Source organism: Suncus etruscus, chromosome 19, assembly GCF_024139225.1.
Source record: "Suncus etruscus isolate mSunEtr1 chromosome 19, mSunEtr1.pri.cur, whole genome shotgun sequence".
Lineage (NCBI taxonomy): Eukaryota > Metazoa > Chordata > Mammalia > Eulipotyphla > Soricidae > Suncus > Suncus etruscus.
The window spans coordinates 19,524,109-19,538,486 of record NC_064866.1 but is presented as its reverse complement, the minus strand read 5'-3'; the positions used below and the strand labels follow the sequence as shown (position 1 = coordinate 19,538,486).

Below are 14,378 nucleotides of genomic sequence, written 5' to 3'. Positions count from 1 at the left end.
AACAAACAAACAAAAAAGAAAAATATTGCCCTCTCTCCTTTTTAGACCAAATGTGGTCTACAAGTATCCATACTGTTCTATATCAGCAGACTACCCCTCTACCACTGTCCCAAAATCTCTTTTCCCTCTATCTGCTCTTGAAGCTTTAGTTCATTTTATCAGTATCAGTTTGTTTCCAACAGAGACTGTCTAGCCCTTTGCTTTGTCTTAATACTCATGTATGTATGTATGAAAAATTACTGTTTATCTTTCCTCTTTTTAAAATGTTACTTTATTTATATTTGGGGGCACATCTAGAAGTATTCCGTGGTTACTCCTGGCTCCCAACTTAGCAATTATTCCTGGTAGTGTTCAGGGAGCCATATGGGATGCCAGGAATCACTGGGTGGCTGTGTGCAATGCAAATGCCCTATCCACTGTACTATCACTTCAGCTAACTTTTTTTCATTTGTTTTAAGTGTTTGGACCACATCTGATGATGATTTACTTCTGGATCTGCATTCAGATAGGATGCCAAGGATCGAACTCAAATGCTCTTTCACACACTGAACTATCACATCAGCCCTTATTTCTAATAGTGACAATAAATTGATGGAAAAGCAAATGGTCTATTAAGTCAATTTCACTAACCCTATAATAGAAGTAGAGTTGAATTTTGCTATGGATAACTTAAATCAACATGTTGCAGCATCACACTTAAGTTTTAAAGTATATTTAATTGTCTAACTTGGAAATTATTAAGTTTGGGTTTATCTACATGCTAAAATAGTACTAAATTTATTTTATATAATTCTCATTAGTTATAATGCATAATCATCATTGAAAAGATGTCTTTCTCTCCCAACCTGCAGAATGTAGGGACCTCTGAACTCCCTCACAGGAGATACTGGAGTGAAACAACCTGAGTTAGCAGGTGTGGAGTGGGCTCGAGGAGGTCACACAAACTGTGTCTAAGAGTTGGAATCTAAGGACTAAGTCTAAGAGGAAATCTGTATAGAACTTAAGTGCACGTATTAGGAAGCAATTTCAAGTAGCAAGAAACTTTATGTTGTCCTGAAATTTTAAACATTTTCTATTACGCACTTTGAATAAGAGGAAATATTAAAAAAAACTATAGAGAATTATCTATTTTCCTTTGTTTTAAAATGATTTAAACAGAATTGAACACCACATAATAGGAGGACAAGATGTCAGGAAGAGGCTGTGGTATTGAAACATTGCATGTCTGCAACCTTATTAACAAAGTGTTGTCAATCACAGTGCTTCAAAACTATCTATATATAGATATGACCAATTAAATTGACAAATCTTCAAAAGACTGAAAATCTGGAACAAATCTAAGATTTGATAAATTTTTTTTTGTTTTTGTTTTTTTTAGATTTGATAAATTTTAATGGGATACTCAAAAGCTAAATTCCTGAACAAAATTTGAGAAAGTCTACAAGGGTCATGGACTGAACATAAAAAGCAGGAGGGTAACAAAACATTTGCCAAGAACAATTTGTAACACCCGGAGAGTTCCTATCCTGAGAAAATTGTCCACAGATGACCTGTCTTGAGATGCTTGAAATTTCAACAGGTACAAAGTACAAAATCCTATAGGAATTCAAATCAGAACAGAAATCTGCACATATCTGACTCGCAAGGCAAAAATATGCCTGCCACCTTAAATCCTAATAGTAAATTCTACTAAGTTTTCAGCGGAGTACTTTCTCTGAGAGATGGTTTCAATGCAGTCACTTCTTAGCTTCAATATCAAAAATCAGGGATAATCTTTAATCCCTCCACACTCCAATCTATTTCCTATTTCTCAAAGCATTTATACTTTCTATCACTAATATGGTTATGGTTTCATTATCTAGGCTTTCAGCCAAGTCTTTCCAAATTATATTCAAACATATATATACATGTATGTATATATGTATGTACACATATTTTATCCCATAGTGTGATATAGCACTTAAGAGTTGAATTTTGCTATGTAAAGTCTTAATGATCTAATCTGAACTTATTTTTAAGCTCATACTCAAGCTCATGCTCTGATGCTTTCTCTGGGTGGTAGGTATGTGCAAAAAACAGCCCAGAGGTGTGCTTAATAAATGTCTGCAGAACCGTTCTCTCTGTTCTCTGAGTTTCCTCTACAGTGTATGTATCCAGTAATTAGTTTTTATCATTCTGAAGATGATATTATAAACTGCTACCTTTCCCCGATAAACTTCCTTATACTGGTTTCTCACATTATGCTACTGTATCACCTATTATAGAAATTTATTATACACATACACTAGATTAGAAAACCATGAAGTTTACAATGGCTTACTTTCATCACCTTACTGATTCTTCCTTAGCAACTGTTCCAGCGAGATACTATCATCTTCATTTGACAGTTCGATTCATCAAGTAAAAGATGAAAGTGTCCAATCCCAGAGCCCAAGTCTGGAGTGATCCTGGCTGTAGTGGTCATACCACACACACACTGGCATTGTATGTTATGTGAGTGCAGGGATTCAGCCTCATCTATTTCAAAATTCCAGAGCACAGCACAATCCCGGGGAAGAAAGGGCATTTAATGCCACTGAACTGGCTGACCCTAATCATGAGGGTTACAAAACTGCTAAGGTGACCTAAGTAAACTGGAAGGGGTAACTTATTAATCAGATCCTATAATCCAATCTATAAAATTCTAAGTCTATGACTGCCCAACTGATGAGTTTATGAATGCAGCACTAACACAGGATAATACTTCCTTGACATTCTCTCCTTCCTCCCTCCCTCCTATCTTTCCTTTCTTTTTCACCAGGCTTAACGGTTACACCTGGCACTAACTCAGAATTTACTCCTGGCTCTGTGTTCAAGGATCACCCACGCCTGATGGTGCCTCTAGGGCTATGTAGTGCGGAGAATGTAACCTGCATGTATGGGAAGTTAGGAAGTGCCTTAAGCCCTGTAGTAGTGCTCCAGCCCGCCCCTTTGTTGATATTGTTATTGCAATGACAAAGCTGGATGGGGGGCTCATTTTGGCCTGCAATCCTCTAGTGTGGCACTTGGAGCTCTTAAATGGCACGCAAGTTATGGCTGCGGTGCTCATCAGGGGTTGTAGTTCCTGGCTAGGCACACCCAGACATCTTTCTGAAATTGTGATGCTCATTAGGGCAGCACTCTCTTGTGGTTTACACACATTAAGCACCGTGTCTCAAAATACCTTTGTAGAGCTGGAGACCAGGCTCAAAGAGACTGACAGGGGCCTGGAGAAATAGCACAACGGCTTTTGCCTTGCAAGCAGCCAATCCAGAACCAAAGGTGGTTGGTTCGAATCCCGGTGTCCCATAGGGTCCCCCGTGCCTGCCAGGAGCTATTTCTGAGCAGACAGCCAGGAGTAACCCCTGAGCATCGCCGGGTGTGGCCCAAAAACCAAAAAAAAAAAAAAAAAAAAAGAGAGACTGACAGAATTGTGTTAGGAACATGTTGAGCTCTGGGAATTGAAACGTGGCCACATACCTATCTGTAAGGCAGTTGTGCTAGCCCCGGAACTACTACTCTGAGCCTTGTAATGAGTCACATAACATGCTGTATTCCTATCAGTGAACCAGGGGATGTTGATAGCTGAACAAGAAACAAATGGTTCCACCAATTAACTGTCATAAATCAATCTTATTTCATAGGATGTATTTGAGAAAACAAAGTCAAATTGAGGTTTTTGTTCTTAAAACATAACCTACACTATAAAAAAAAACCCACATCTTTTAACATTAAAGACACATGATAGATAAACATTGTGATTAAATTCTGCATTAAGAAATAAAGAACTGGCCAGGACTGGCTCATAATATGAAGCTCACTACAAAGAGTAGTGGCACATTTAAGGAAATAACTACACTAACAACTATCACGACAATCTATCATGACTATCAATGACAATGAGTGAGAGAAGTAGAATGCCTGCCTTGAATACAGAGGCAAGGGTTGGGAAGGAGGGAGAGTGGGTATTGTAGCGGGAATGTTGTACTGGTGAAGGGGGTTGTTCTGTTTATGACTGAAACCCAACTACAATCATGCTTGTAATCATGGTGCTTAAATAAAGATTAATATATATATGTATCTATATATATAAAGATAAAAAGAACTAGGACAGGAGAAATAGTACAGTGATAGAGCATTTGCCTTGCAAGTGACTGACCTATGTTTGTCCCAGGCATCTGATAATCTGATATGGTCACCAATCACTGTCGAGGGTAATTCCTGAGTGCAGAGCCAGGAGTGAGACAGAGTATGACTGTGTGCAGAGCACCCCTCCACTCCAAAAACACAACTATAAAAAGCACTTGAAACAACTGGAGAAATGTTACTGTACGCATTAGTATTGAGCTTTCAAAATGTGATAACTGTATTGTATATATTTGGGACAGACAATATCCTTATTAGGTAATACATTCTGAGCTTTTTTTTTTTTTTTTTTTTTTTTTGGTGTTTTGGGTCACACCCGGCAGCACTCAGAGGCTACTCCTGGCTCTATGCTCAGAAATCTCCCCCGGCAGGCTCGGGGGGGGGGGGGACCATATGGGATGCTGGGATTCGAACTGCCATCCTTCTGCATGCAAGGCTCTCAGGCCCCACATTCTGAGTACTGTAAGGATAAAGTGCTGTGATCCCTACAATAAACTTACAAATGGTTCAGAAAAAGTGGAGTATATAGAAAGAAAATAAAAAGTGTGGTAAAACAGTTAACACTGAGTGAATCCTAATCTTCTCTTGTAACTTTTTAAATATTGTTTTGGGGGTACACCAAAAGACGCTCAGAGGTTACTCCTGGCTCTCCTATAGAGACCATATGGGTGCCAGGGATTGAACAGGGCTAACAGCAGGCAAAGCAAGCTCCCTATCCATTGTACAATTTTTCGGGCTCCTATTCTTGTAACATTTAAAGAAACTTGAAAATGCTTAAAAACTGAGAATAAATGTTTTTTTTTTTTTTTTTTTTTGTGGTTTTTGGGTCACACCCGGCAGTGCTCAGGGGTTATTCCTGGCTCCAGGCTCAGAAATTGCTCCTGGCAGGCACGGGAGGACCATATGGGACGCCGGGATTCGAACCGATGACCTCCTGCATGAGAGGCAAACGCCTTACCTCCATGCTATCTCTCCGGCCCCGGGAATAAATGTTTTAATGACATCATCAAAATTGGGTATGAAAGAATATTTGTTCTCATTTGATTGCTATATATGTGTATATATATATATATATATATATATATATATATATTTTTTTTTTTTTTTTTTTTGTTTGGGCTGTTCTTTGTAGTTCTCAGGAACTATCCACAACTCCCTGGAGGTCGCTCCTGGTGGCACTCCATTCATTCAGCTATTTCTCTGACCCTTGTTTTATAACTTAAGGCAAAGCAAGATAATATCTTTGTAGAGTAAAAAGAAAACCAACCCCCAATTTCTGGGAAATAAGAGTCACCCTAAACACTATTGAGACACTAATAAACACAAAGAACATCATAAAAACTAATAACAGGATGCCACTAAATGGATAACATGATTCAAATTACTAAAAACTGAGCTCACTACAAAAGTAAGGTTAAAAAAAGAAAAAAGTCGGGGCCGGGCGGTGGCGCTAAAGGTAAGGTGCCTGCCTTGCCTGCGCTAACCTTGGACGGACCGCGGTTCGATCCCCCGGTGTCCCATATGGTCCCCCAAGCCAGGAGCAACTTCTGAGCACATAGCCAGGAGTAACCCCTGAGCGTTACTGGGTGTGGCCCAAAAACCAAAAAAAAAAAAAAAAAAAGAAAAAAGTCAACATAAAATTTAAGCTCTAGGGGCTGGAGAGACAGTATAATTAATAAGGTATTTTCCTAGCTTGCACCTGACCAATGTTCAATCCCCAGCACCCAGATGGTCTCCCTCGCTTTGCTAGAAGAGATTCCTGAACACTAAGAGTAAGCCCTGAAGCATAGCAGATGTGGCCCAAAATCCAAAAACAAACAAACAAACAAAAACAGTAACTAATAAAGGATGGAATTTAACCTTATTACTAATACCAATATAATGGCTAAGTCCTCAACTTACACAAGTACATGTTAAAACATTACCAATCAAACATGGTCTTGTTTTTTGTTTGTTTGTTTGTTTGGGGCCTCACCCAGCAGATTTTGAGATGCCTGGGATCAAACCCCAGCTGGCCAAGTACCAGGCAATATCACTTCGTCCTCCCTTTTTATTTGCTACCCATGGTCTTAATATATTGACTCCCGAAGAATTCAAAACTGTACGCTCTATCATTGAAAAAGTAAACCTTGGGCCGGGAAGGTGGCGCTAGAGATAAGGTGTCCGCCTTGTAAGCGCTAGCCAAGGAACGGACCGCGGTTCGATCCCCCGGCGTCCCATATGGTCCCCCCAAGCCAGGGGCAATTTCTGAGCACTTAGCCAGGAGTAACCCCTGAGCGTCAAACGGGTGTGGCCCAAAAACCAAAAAAAAAAAAAAAAAAAAAAAGTAAACCTTGGGGCCGGTAAGCTAGCATGGAGGTAGGATGTTTGCCTTGCATGCAGAAGGACGGTGGTTCGAATCTCAACATCCCATGTGGTCATCCGAGCCTGCCAGGAGCTATTTCTGAGCATAGAGCCAGGAGTAACCAACCCGAGCGCTGCCGGGTGTGACCCAAAAGCCAAAAGTAAACCTATATAAATAAGCCACTACAGCTGGTTCTCATAAAGACAAAACAATTTCAGAAATCTTGATGTACACAGGTTGAAACTATCAACTGTTACTTAGTCTCTATCTGATTTGAAATAAAGCCTGCGGGTTTTTTTGTTTTCTTTTGGGGTCACACACAGCAGTGCTCAGGGGTTACTCCTGGCAGGCTTAGGGAACCATATGGGATGCTTGAATTCGAATCACTGACCTGCATGCAAGGCAAACGCCTTACCTCCATGCTCTCTCTGGAACAGATGCTTTTTACACTGGGAATCAAGTCTTCTATTTGATAAACAACAACATATATATTGTCAGAAAAATAGTGTATGCCAAAACTATCTAAATCAAGTAATGTACCAGAGAGATAAGAAGATGTTATTCTAGACCAGAGTGATATTACAGTGGGTAGAGCGCTTGGCCTTACTTGCAACCAAACTAGGTTTGAATCCTGGCATCCCATGTGGTCCTTCAAGTCTGCCAGAAGTGATCCCTGAGTGCAATCAGGAATAAGCCCTTAGCACTACTGGGTATGGCAAAGAAAAAAAAAAGTCAGTCCTTAAAAAAACAAAAGTCCTTCCTGGTACAAACTACTTGTCACAAACTTGCCTGAGTCCCTAACTTCAAAGAACAACTGCTTTTTGAAAGGTAAAAGTCCTTCCTCAAGGTTATTTAGCTAGCAGCCCTCTGGGGTTACAGAGCCAAGCTGCAACTATCCTACTCAACTGAGTAAGAATGCAAAAAAGGGCCAGAATTTGAATCTAGACTCTTGAAATAGTTTGAGACTCCTATTTACAATGAAATTAATGTTGCTCTCGTTCTCTGGGAATATTTAATTCTGCAAATAAAATAACCAATTTTACTTTTTTCAAGTACTTTCAACAAAGCAATCCACATATCTGGCTCTATTGACTTTTGGTCTGGGACACACCACACAATAATCTTCAAAGGCTACTGCTGATTTAATAATGCTCAGGGGACCATATGGTACTCAGAATCAAACCTGGGGTTCTTAGAAACAAAAGCAAGTGCTCAGAGGCTGAAGACATAGCCCAGTGGGTAGGCACTTGCCTGGTACAGTTAGTTACACAGTGCCACATGGTCCCTAACTCTTGCCAGGAGTGATTTGTAAGTGCAGAGTCAGGAGTAATCCCTGAAACATCTAATAACTTGAAGTAGCCAAAAATCCCAGACAAGGGCCCGGAGAGATAGCACAGCGGCGTTTGCCTTGCAAGCAGCCAATCCAGGACCAAAGGTGGTTGGTTCGAATCCCGGTGTCCCATATGGTCCCCCGTGCCTGCCAGGAGCTATTTCTGAGCAGACAGCCAGGAGTAACCCCTGAGCACCGTTGGGTGTGACCCAAAAACCAAAACCAAAACCAAAAACAAAACAACCCAGACAAACAAAAATAACAGCTCAGGTCCATTTACCAATATTCCCAGTTCTCTATCCCATCTTTAAAGTCATTTTACCCATTCACTTGTAAAAAAAAACCTTCCACCAACAAAAATTTTTTTGTGAAATATTTTACTGTCATAGGTAGTTTCAAAGCTATATTAAATAAAAACATTTTTTCTAAAAAAAATAAAGCTTTTAGAAACTCATAGTAAAGTTCTGTTTTTGATCACACAAAAAAACTAATATAACAACTCTTTAGTTCTTAGCCTCACATTATGATTATAAATAATCGGGTGACACAGATCATAATTTAACAACAAAACTGAAGGATTAAAGGGGCCAGTGATAGTACAGCATATTGCCTTGCATGCTCCTGACCCAAGTTTGATCCCTAACATCCCATATAATTCCCCAAGCCTGCCAGGAATGATATGTGAGTGCAGAGTTAGAAGTAATGGCTGAGCACCAGCAGTCCCAAAACACAGAAACAAAAAAAACACTAAGCACTATAAAATGTCAGAATGCATTTACAAGTCAATTATCCTAAATGATCTATACCTAGAGACATTAAAATGTTTCATGTTAGAACCTGTAAAAGCTGTATCTCTACACATTTCAAAAAACAGAAAATCCACATTACTATCACAGTTTTGATCACTAAAGGACAAATAATAGACTGATAGTTACTATGTAAAATGGTGTTATTTAAGAAGAGAAAGAGTCCCATAAGAAAGAAAATTATGCACCCTTAGCGGGGATGTTGCTGAATGTAATTATAAAATGTTTATTGAATTTAATCTCAGCAATTAACAGTTAGCTGCAAGTTTTTAAACTTTGGAAAGTACTTATCTTTTTGGGATATTTTTCTAGGAACATACAGTCAAATTTTGCCAACAACTTCAAGGTAAAGTTAAAAGAATCACACTTCAAAAAAAAAGAAACACAGTTCTACATAATTTGCCTTAATTATGTACTATTCAGAGTTTAGTAAGTCTAACCCTGGTTACAGAACTAATTTAAAGAAAATCAATTGTCACCTTTTATTTGGTTTAAAAGGGTTCATATTCTACTATTAAAACTACAGTGGGTAGGGTGTTTGTTTTAAACTCCGTTGACCCAGGTTCCTTCGATCTTCAGCATCCCATATGTCCCCTGAGCCTGCTAGGAGTAATTTCTCAGCACAGAGCCAGGAGTAAACCCCTGAGGACTGCCGGGTGTGGCCCAAAAATAAAACAGTAACAACAAAGCACTACGATAAATCTGTTCACTTTGGCAAAAGTGATCGACTCATTGTACTTTATTAATAGTAAAACTGGTTAATTGGGCTTTATTAAAATGTCACTAGCAGAAGGATAAAGCAAGATGATTATTAGTACTATTTTTGAACACTAAAAAGAAAACGAAAGTGGGACAGGTCTGTACCATTACTGCCCAAGGATGTGGAGGATTTTGAGCTGGTCCCGTGCTAACCACGGCCTCAAACAACTGACTTGAACTGAATCTGCCCACTCATTGGTGGACTTTAAAAACTCACAGAAGGATGCAAAAAATTAAAAAACAAAACAAAAAATAACTCACAGAAAGGCTAGAGTGAAAACACAGCTGTAAGGCGTTTGCCTTGCACGAGGCCAACACAGGATGGACCCGGGCATGATTCCTGGCATTCCATATGGCCCCTTGCACCTGCCAGGAGCAACTTCTGAACACAGAGCCAGGAGTAACTCCTGAGTGCAGCAGAGTGTGACCCCAAAACCAAAACAAACAAACAAATTGACAGAAGGGGCTGGAGAGAAAATTCAGTGCATAAGGCACTTGCCTTGCTTGACTCAGGGCAACTGGGTTCAATAACCAGCATCCCATATGGTCCCCTGAGCATCTCCAGGAACTTGAGTGCAGGACCAGGAGAAAATCCTGAGCATTGCTGGGTGCGGCTCCAAAAAAAAGCACACACAAAACAAAACAAAAATACATCGAAACACATGAAGAACAAACCAATACCAAGTGGTAGTTTTATTCCTTTAACCCAGCAAAATAAAAAAAAAAAGAAAAACAATTAAAAATGTCTAGCAATAGGGGCCGGGCGGTGGCGCTGGAGGTAAGGTGCCTGCCTTACCTGCGCTAGCCTAGGAGACGGACCGCGGTTCGATCCCCCGGCGTCCCATATGGTCCCCCAAGCCAGGAGCGACTTCTGAGCGCATAGCCAGGAGTAACCCCTGAGCGTTACCGGGTGTGGCCCAAAAACCAAAAAAAAAAAAAAAATGTCTAGCAATGTACTAGAGTCACACACATTTTTATCATTTCAAATACATAATCATTTTAAACTTCATTGGATTAAAATATTCATAAACAAAAACCCTCTGACTGTCCAGTGCCCTTAGAAAAGAATACTAGAGAAGTGCATAAAAATGATAATACCAACATGCGCATAGCTTATATTTTTGTGTGCTCACTGAACACTTAAAATTGGCATAAAACATTTTGACTTGTGCCCAAAAGCAAACTATGAATTCACTACAAAGTTAATAAGTAAATGAATTTTAAAAAGATGAAAATAGATTAATCTCACATATCTCGTGGGGTTTGGAAAGAAGACATATGCTATCGACAGAATAAAACAAAACTATAAGATGTAACATAACTGAACTTTATAAGGAAGTGGAAGGTTTCCTAATAAGTTTCAAATCTTTTGCAAAGAATGTAACTCTAAAACTGCCTCCAGTCCTTTTTCCTTTTTTATTCAGTCAGACCCTTTTATTCCTTCTAGTTTGTAAATTGTACCAAGAATTAGGAATGCCATGTCCTCATGAGGCTCTTTCTCCACGTAGCTCTAACTTTCTGGTCAAGCGACAGTACTACTGCTAACAGACTAAAAAGCAATGCATTCACTAATCAAACACAAAATGATCATTCGAACCTGAAAGCCAGATTGGTGGCAAATAGTAAGTCTGCCAATGAACTGAAACTAATCCCAAAGTGTCACCTAGGTCCCAAGCTTTCTCATTGCCAGCACACGCTGGATCCTATTCGGAACCTTCAAAAAGAAGTTGTCTTACACCTGCCATGCAGTGCTAGAGCATGACAGGGAGCTCTACTGAAACCAAAAGTAGAAAGGCAAAATTTATGTGTCAGTCCTGAGCAAAGTGCATTTCCCCTTCCCATTCTATTTACGAGCATGGACCTCAAAGAATGCAAAAAAGAAAAAAGATCCGAGTGTGTGTGGTCAGGGAGAAATGTCAGCATTAAAAAAAAGTATGCAGGGGCCTAAGCGATATAGCACAGCGGTAGGGCATTTATTTGCCTTGCATGTGGCTGACCCAGGAGGGATCTGGGTTTGATTCCTGATGTCCCATCTGGTCCCCCTGAGCCAGGATTTCTGAGTACATAGCCAGGAGTAACCCCTGAGCGTCACCGGGTGTGGCCCCAAAACCAAAAAAGAAAGTATGCAGAGTGACTTTCAATTGAAAACAAAAAAGAAAAAAATGCTCTGTCCCCTGCTGGTTTAACTACCATGCACAACATAAAGTTGATGGTACTTTTTCTATAAAGCTACCCTTTGCAAACTCTTCTTCGCTTCCCACCGTGCTCCCTTCTGTCTGGCATTTTCAGAAATCAAAACAATCGAAAAAAAAAGATCTAGGAACGAGCTAGAGCCACACACATTTTTTTTTTTTACCACTTTAAATACAGAGTCCTTTCAAACTTCCTTGGATTTAGAGATTCATCATCATCATCAACAACAACAACAATAAAGCCCTTCTGAACTCAGTCCACTGAACTCAGTTCAGAGCCCTGAAGAACAGAAAAGTCCTAAAAGGAGAAGTGCACAGACACGCACACACACAAATGAAATGACAATCTATACCAACAGGCACATAGCCTATATATTTTTGGGGTGCTCACTGAACACTTAAAATTGGTAAAAAACAAAACAAAACAAAACAAAACAAAACAAACAGGGGCCTGAGAGATGGCATGAAGGTAGGGCATTTATTTGCCTTGCATGCAGAAGGACGGTGGTTCGAATCCCGGCATCCCATTATGGTCTCCCCAACTCTGGAGCCTGCTAGGAGCGATTTCTGAGCATAGAGCCAGAAGAACCCTTGAGCGTGGCTGGGTGTGACCGCCCCCCCAAAACAACAACAAAACCCAAAATTGGTAAAAAAAAAAAAATAAATAAAACAAAACACCCAAGGGAGATTGAAAATTAAAAAAAAAAAAAGCATGGGAAAAGAAAATTAAAATTACTGGGGGGTCTGGACACAGGTCCCCAATTAAGATCTTGGGAGTCTAGGCCCCAGGGAAGTGGAGATGGGGTGTCCTGCACCCCCTTTAGGTCATGCTCCAGATTTGGGGAAGTCAAGGCAAGGTGAGGGGAGGGGTGGTGTGGACCTCCCTGGAGCCAAGGGAGATCTAAGGAATAAAGGACTTAGTCTAAGAACTAAGAGGGTGGGGCAAGGGGTGTACCCCAAAAGCCAGGGGGCCAGTCCAAGGACCCCCAAGAACATACATAGCCAGGTAAACTAGAGCTAGCTAGCTGCAAGGCCTGGCAGGGAGCAGACCTAGGAGGAAAGAGGCCCGCGCACGCGCAGATGCTTTCTCCCGACCGCGCATGGGCAAACGAGGCTCCCCAAGACGCCTGGGGGCGGGGCGGGTTCGCAGGTGGCGAGTTCGAGCCCCGAGTCCGGAAGAAAGCTCCGGCGCGACGGGATAGGCCGGAAGTGGGTCGGAGGCACGCGAGGATGAACCTGCGTGAGAAAAGCGAATGGCTCCGAGCGGAAGTGCAGTGCCTCACCGTGCCGCCGTCCTTAATGATGATCTTCTTGGCCAGCATGATACTGCGGTTGGCGGCCCGTTTCTTCTTCTTCCCCTGGGTCATTTTACCATCCTCCTGGCGAGCCGAAGCCAACGCGCGGTGGTGGGCGGCGGCGGCGGCCGCTACAGCCGGGCCGAGCCGCTCGGGGCTCCCGCCGCCATCTTGAAGGCCCGGCCTGCCTCAGGCGGCGGCGGCGGCAGGGGCGACGGCGCGTCACATCGTTCGATCGGACGCCGCCGGAGTCACGCCCATGCGTATTGGCCACGCCCACGAGGCGCCTTTCGCTCCTGTGATTGGCCACGCCCGCGTTACGCCGCGACGCCCTGGGATTGGCTACGCCCACCCGATGTCGGCCCGCTCGTGTGATTGGTCACACTCACACGGCGCCGGCACGCCCATGGCTGTTGGCTACGCCCACAGGACACCGCCCCGCCCTGTGTTTGGTCACGCCTACCGACGTCGGCCCGCCCGTGTGTTTGGTCACGCCCACACGCCACCGCCTCGCTTATGTGATTGGTCACGCTCATGGGCTTGGCCACGCCTCCGAGACGTCGCTCTGCTCATGGGATTGGTCACGCTCAAACGACGACGCCCCGCCCATGAGATTAGCCACGCCCACATAACGGTGCCAGGCTCGTGGCTTCGCCACGCCTCTACACGACGCCGTCCCACCCGACTGACTGGCCACGCCCACACAACGCCGCCCCGCTCATATGATTGGTCACGCTCACAGGACGGCGCCTCGCCCATGAGATTGGCCACGCCCACAAGATGGCTCCCGGTCCCGCCCCTCCAGCTCTTGGAACGCTTCTTCCTGAGGATGCTATAGAACTCTAGGCTGCCTTGGAGGGGAGTACCGGAGCGGTGGCGCAAGCGGTAAGGCGTCTACCTTGCAGGCACTAAGCTAGGACGACCGTGATTCGATTCCCAGTCCCGGCGTCCCATAGCCAGGAGCGATTTCTGAGCACATAGGCAGGAGGAACCCCTGAACTGACATCAATGGATGATTTGGCCCAATAAAACAAACCAAAAATAAATAAATAAAAATTAAAATGTTTGGATGATGCAGGGAGTTGGCTGGGGAGGATTGATTTAAAAAACTAGGAGATCAACCCTTTCTTTTTTATTTTCTTCAAAAATTAAGATGGTTAATTATTTAATTAATTATTTAATTAGATTTCATCTTCAATTTATTTTTTGCATTTCTGTCTAGGAACATTCATTTTTTAATTTTAATATCTTTAGTTAAGCACCTTGATGACAACTAGGATTGTAGTTGCGTTTCAGTCCTATAAAGAAGACTCACCTTCCGCAGTGCAACATTCCTATCAGCAATACCCCAAATCTCCCTCCCTCCCCTGCCTGTACTCTAGACAGGCTTTCTACTACCCTCACTCATTCACTTTGGGGTTTTTTTGTTGTTTTTTGTTTTTGGGCCACACCCGGCGGTGGCCAGGGGTTACTCCTGGCTGTCTGTTC

At 42.3% G+C, this 14,378-nt stretch overlaps 1 protein-coding gene across 1 annotated transcript in view; it reads right to left on the bottom strand.

Moving 5' to 3' along the window:
* The window catches only part of MFSD14A (major facilitator superfamily domain containing 14A), a 48,781-nt gene extending 35,681 nt beyond the window's left edge, over positions 1-13,100 (bottom strand). Inside the window, exon 1 of the mRNA XM_049765742.1 lies at positions 12,879-13,100. Within this exon, the coding sequence (XP_049621699.1) occupies positions 12,879-12,962 (84 nt within the window). The 5' untranslated portion in view covers positions 12,963-13,100. The remainder of the gene's footprint in view (positions 1-12,878) is intronic.
* Positions 13,101-14,378: the final 1,278 nt, after the last annotated feature.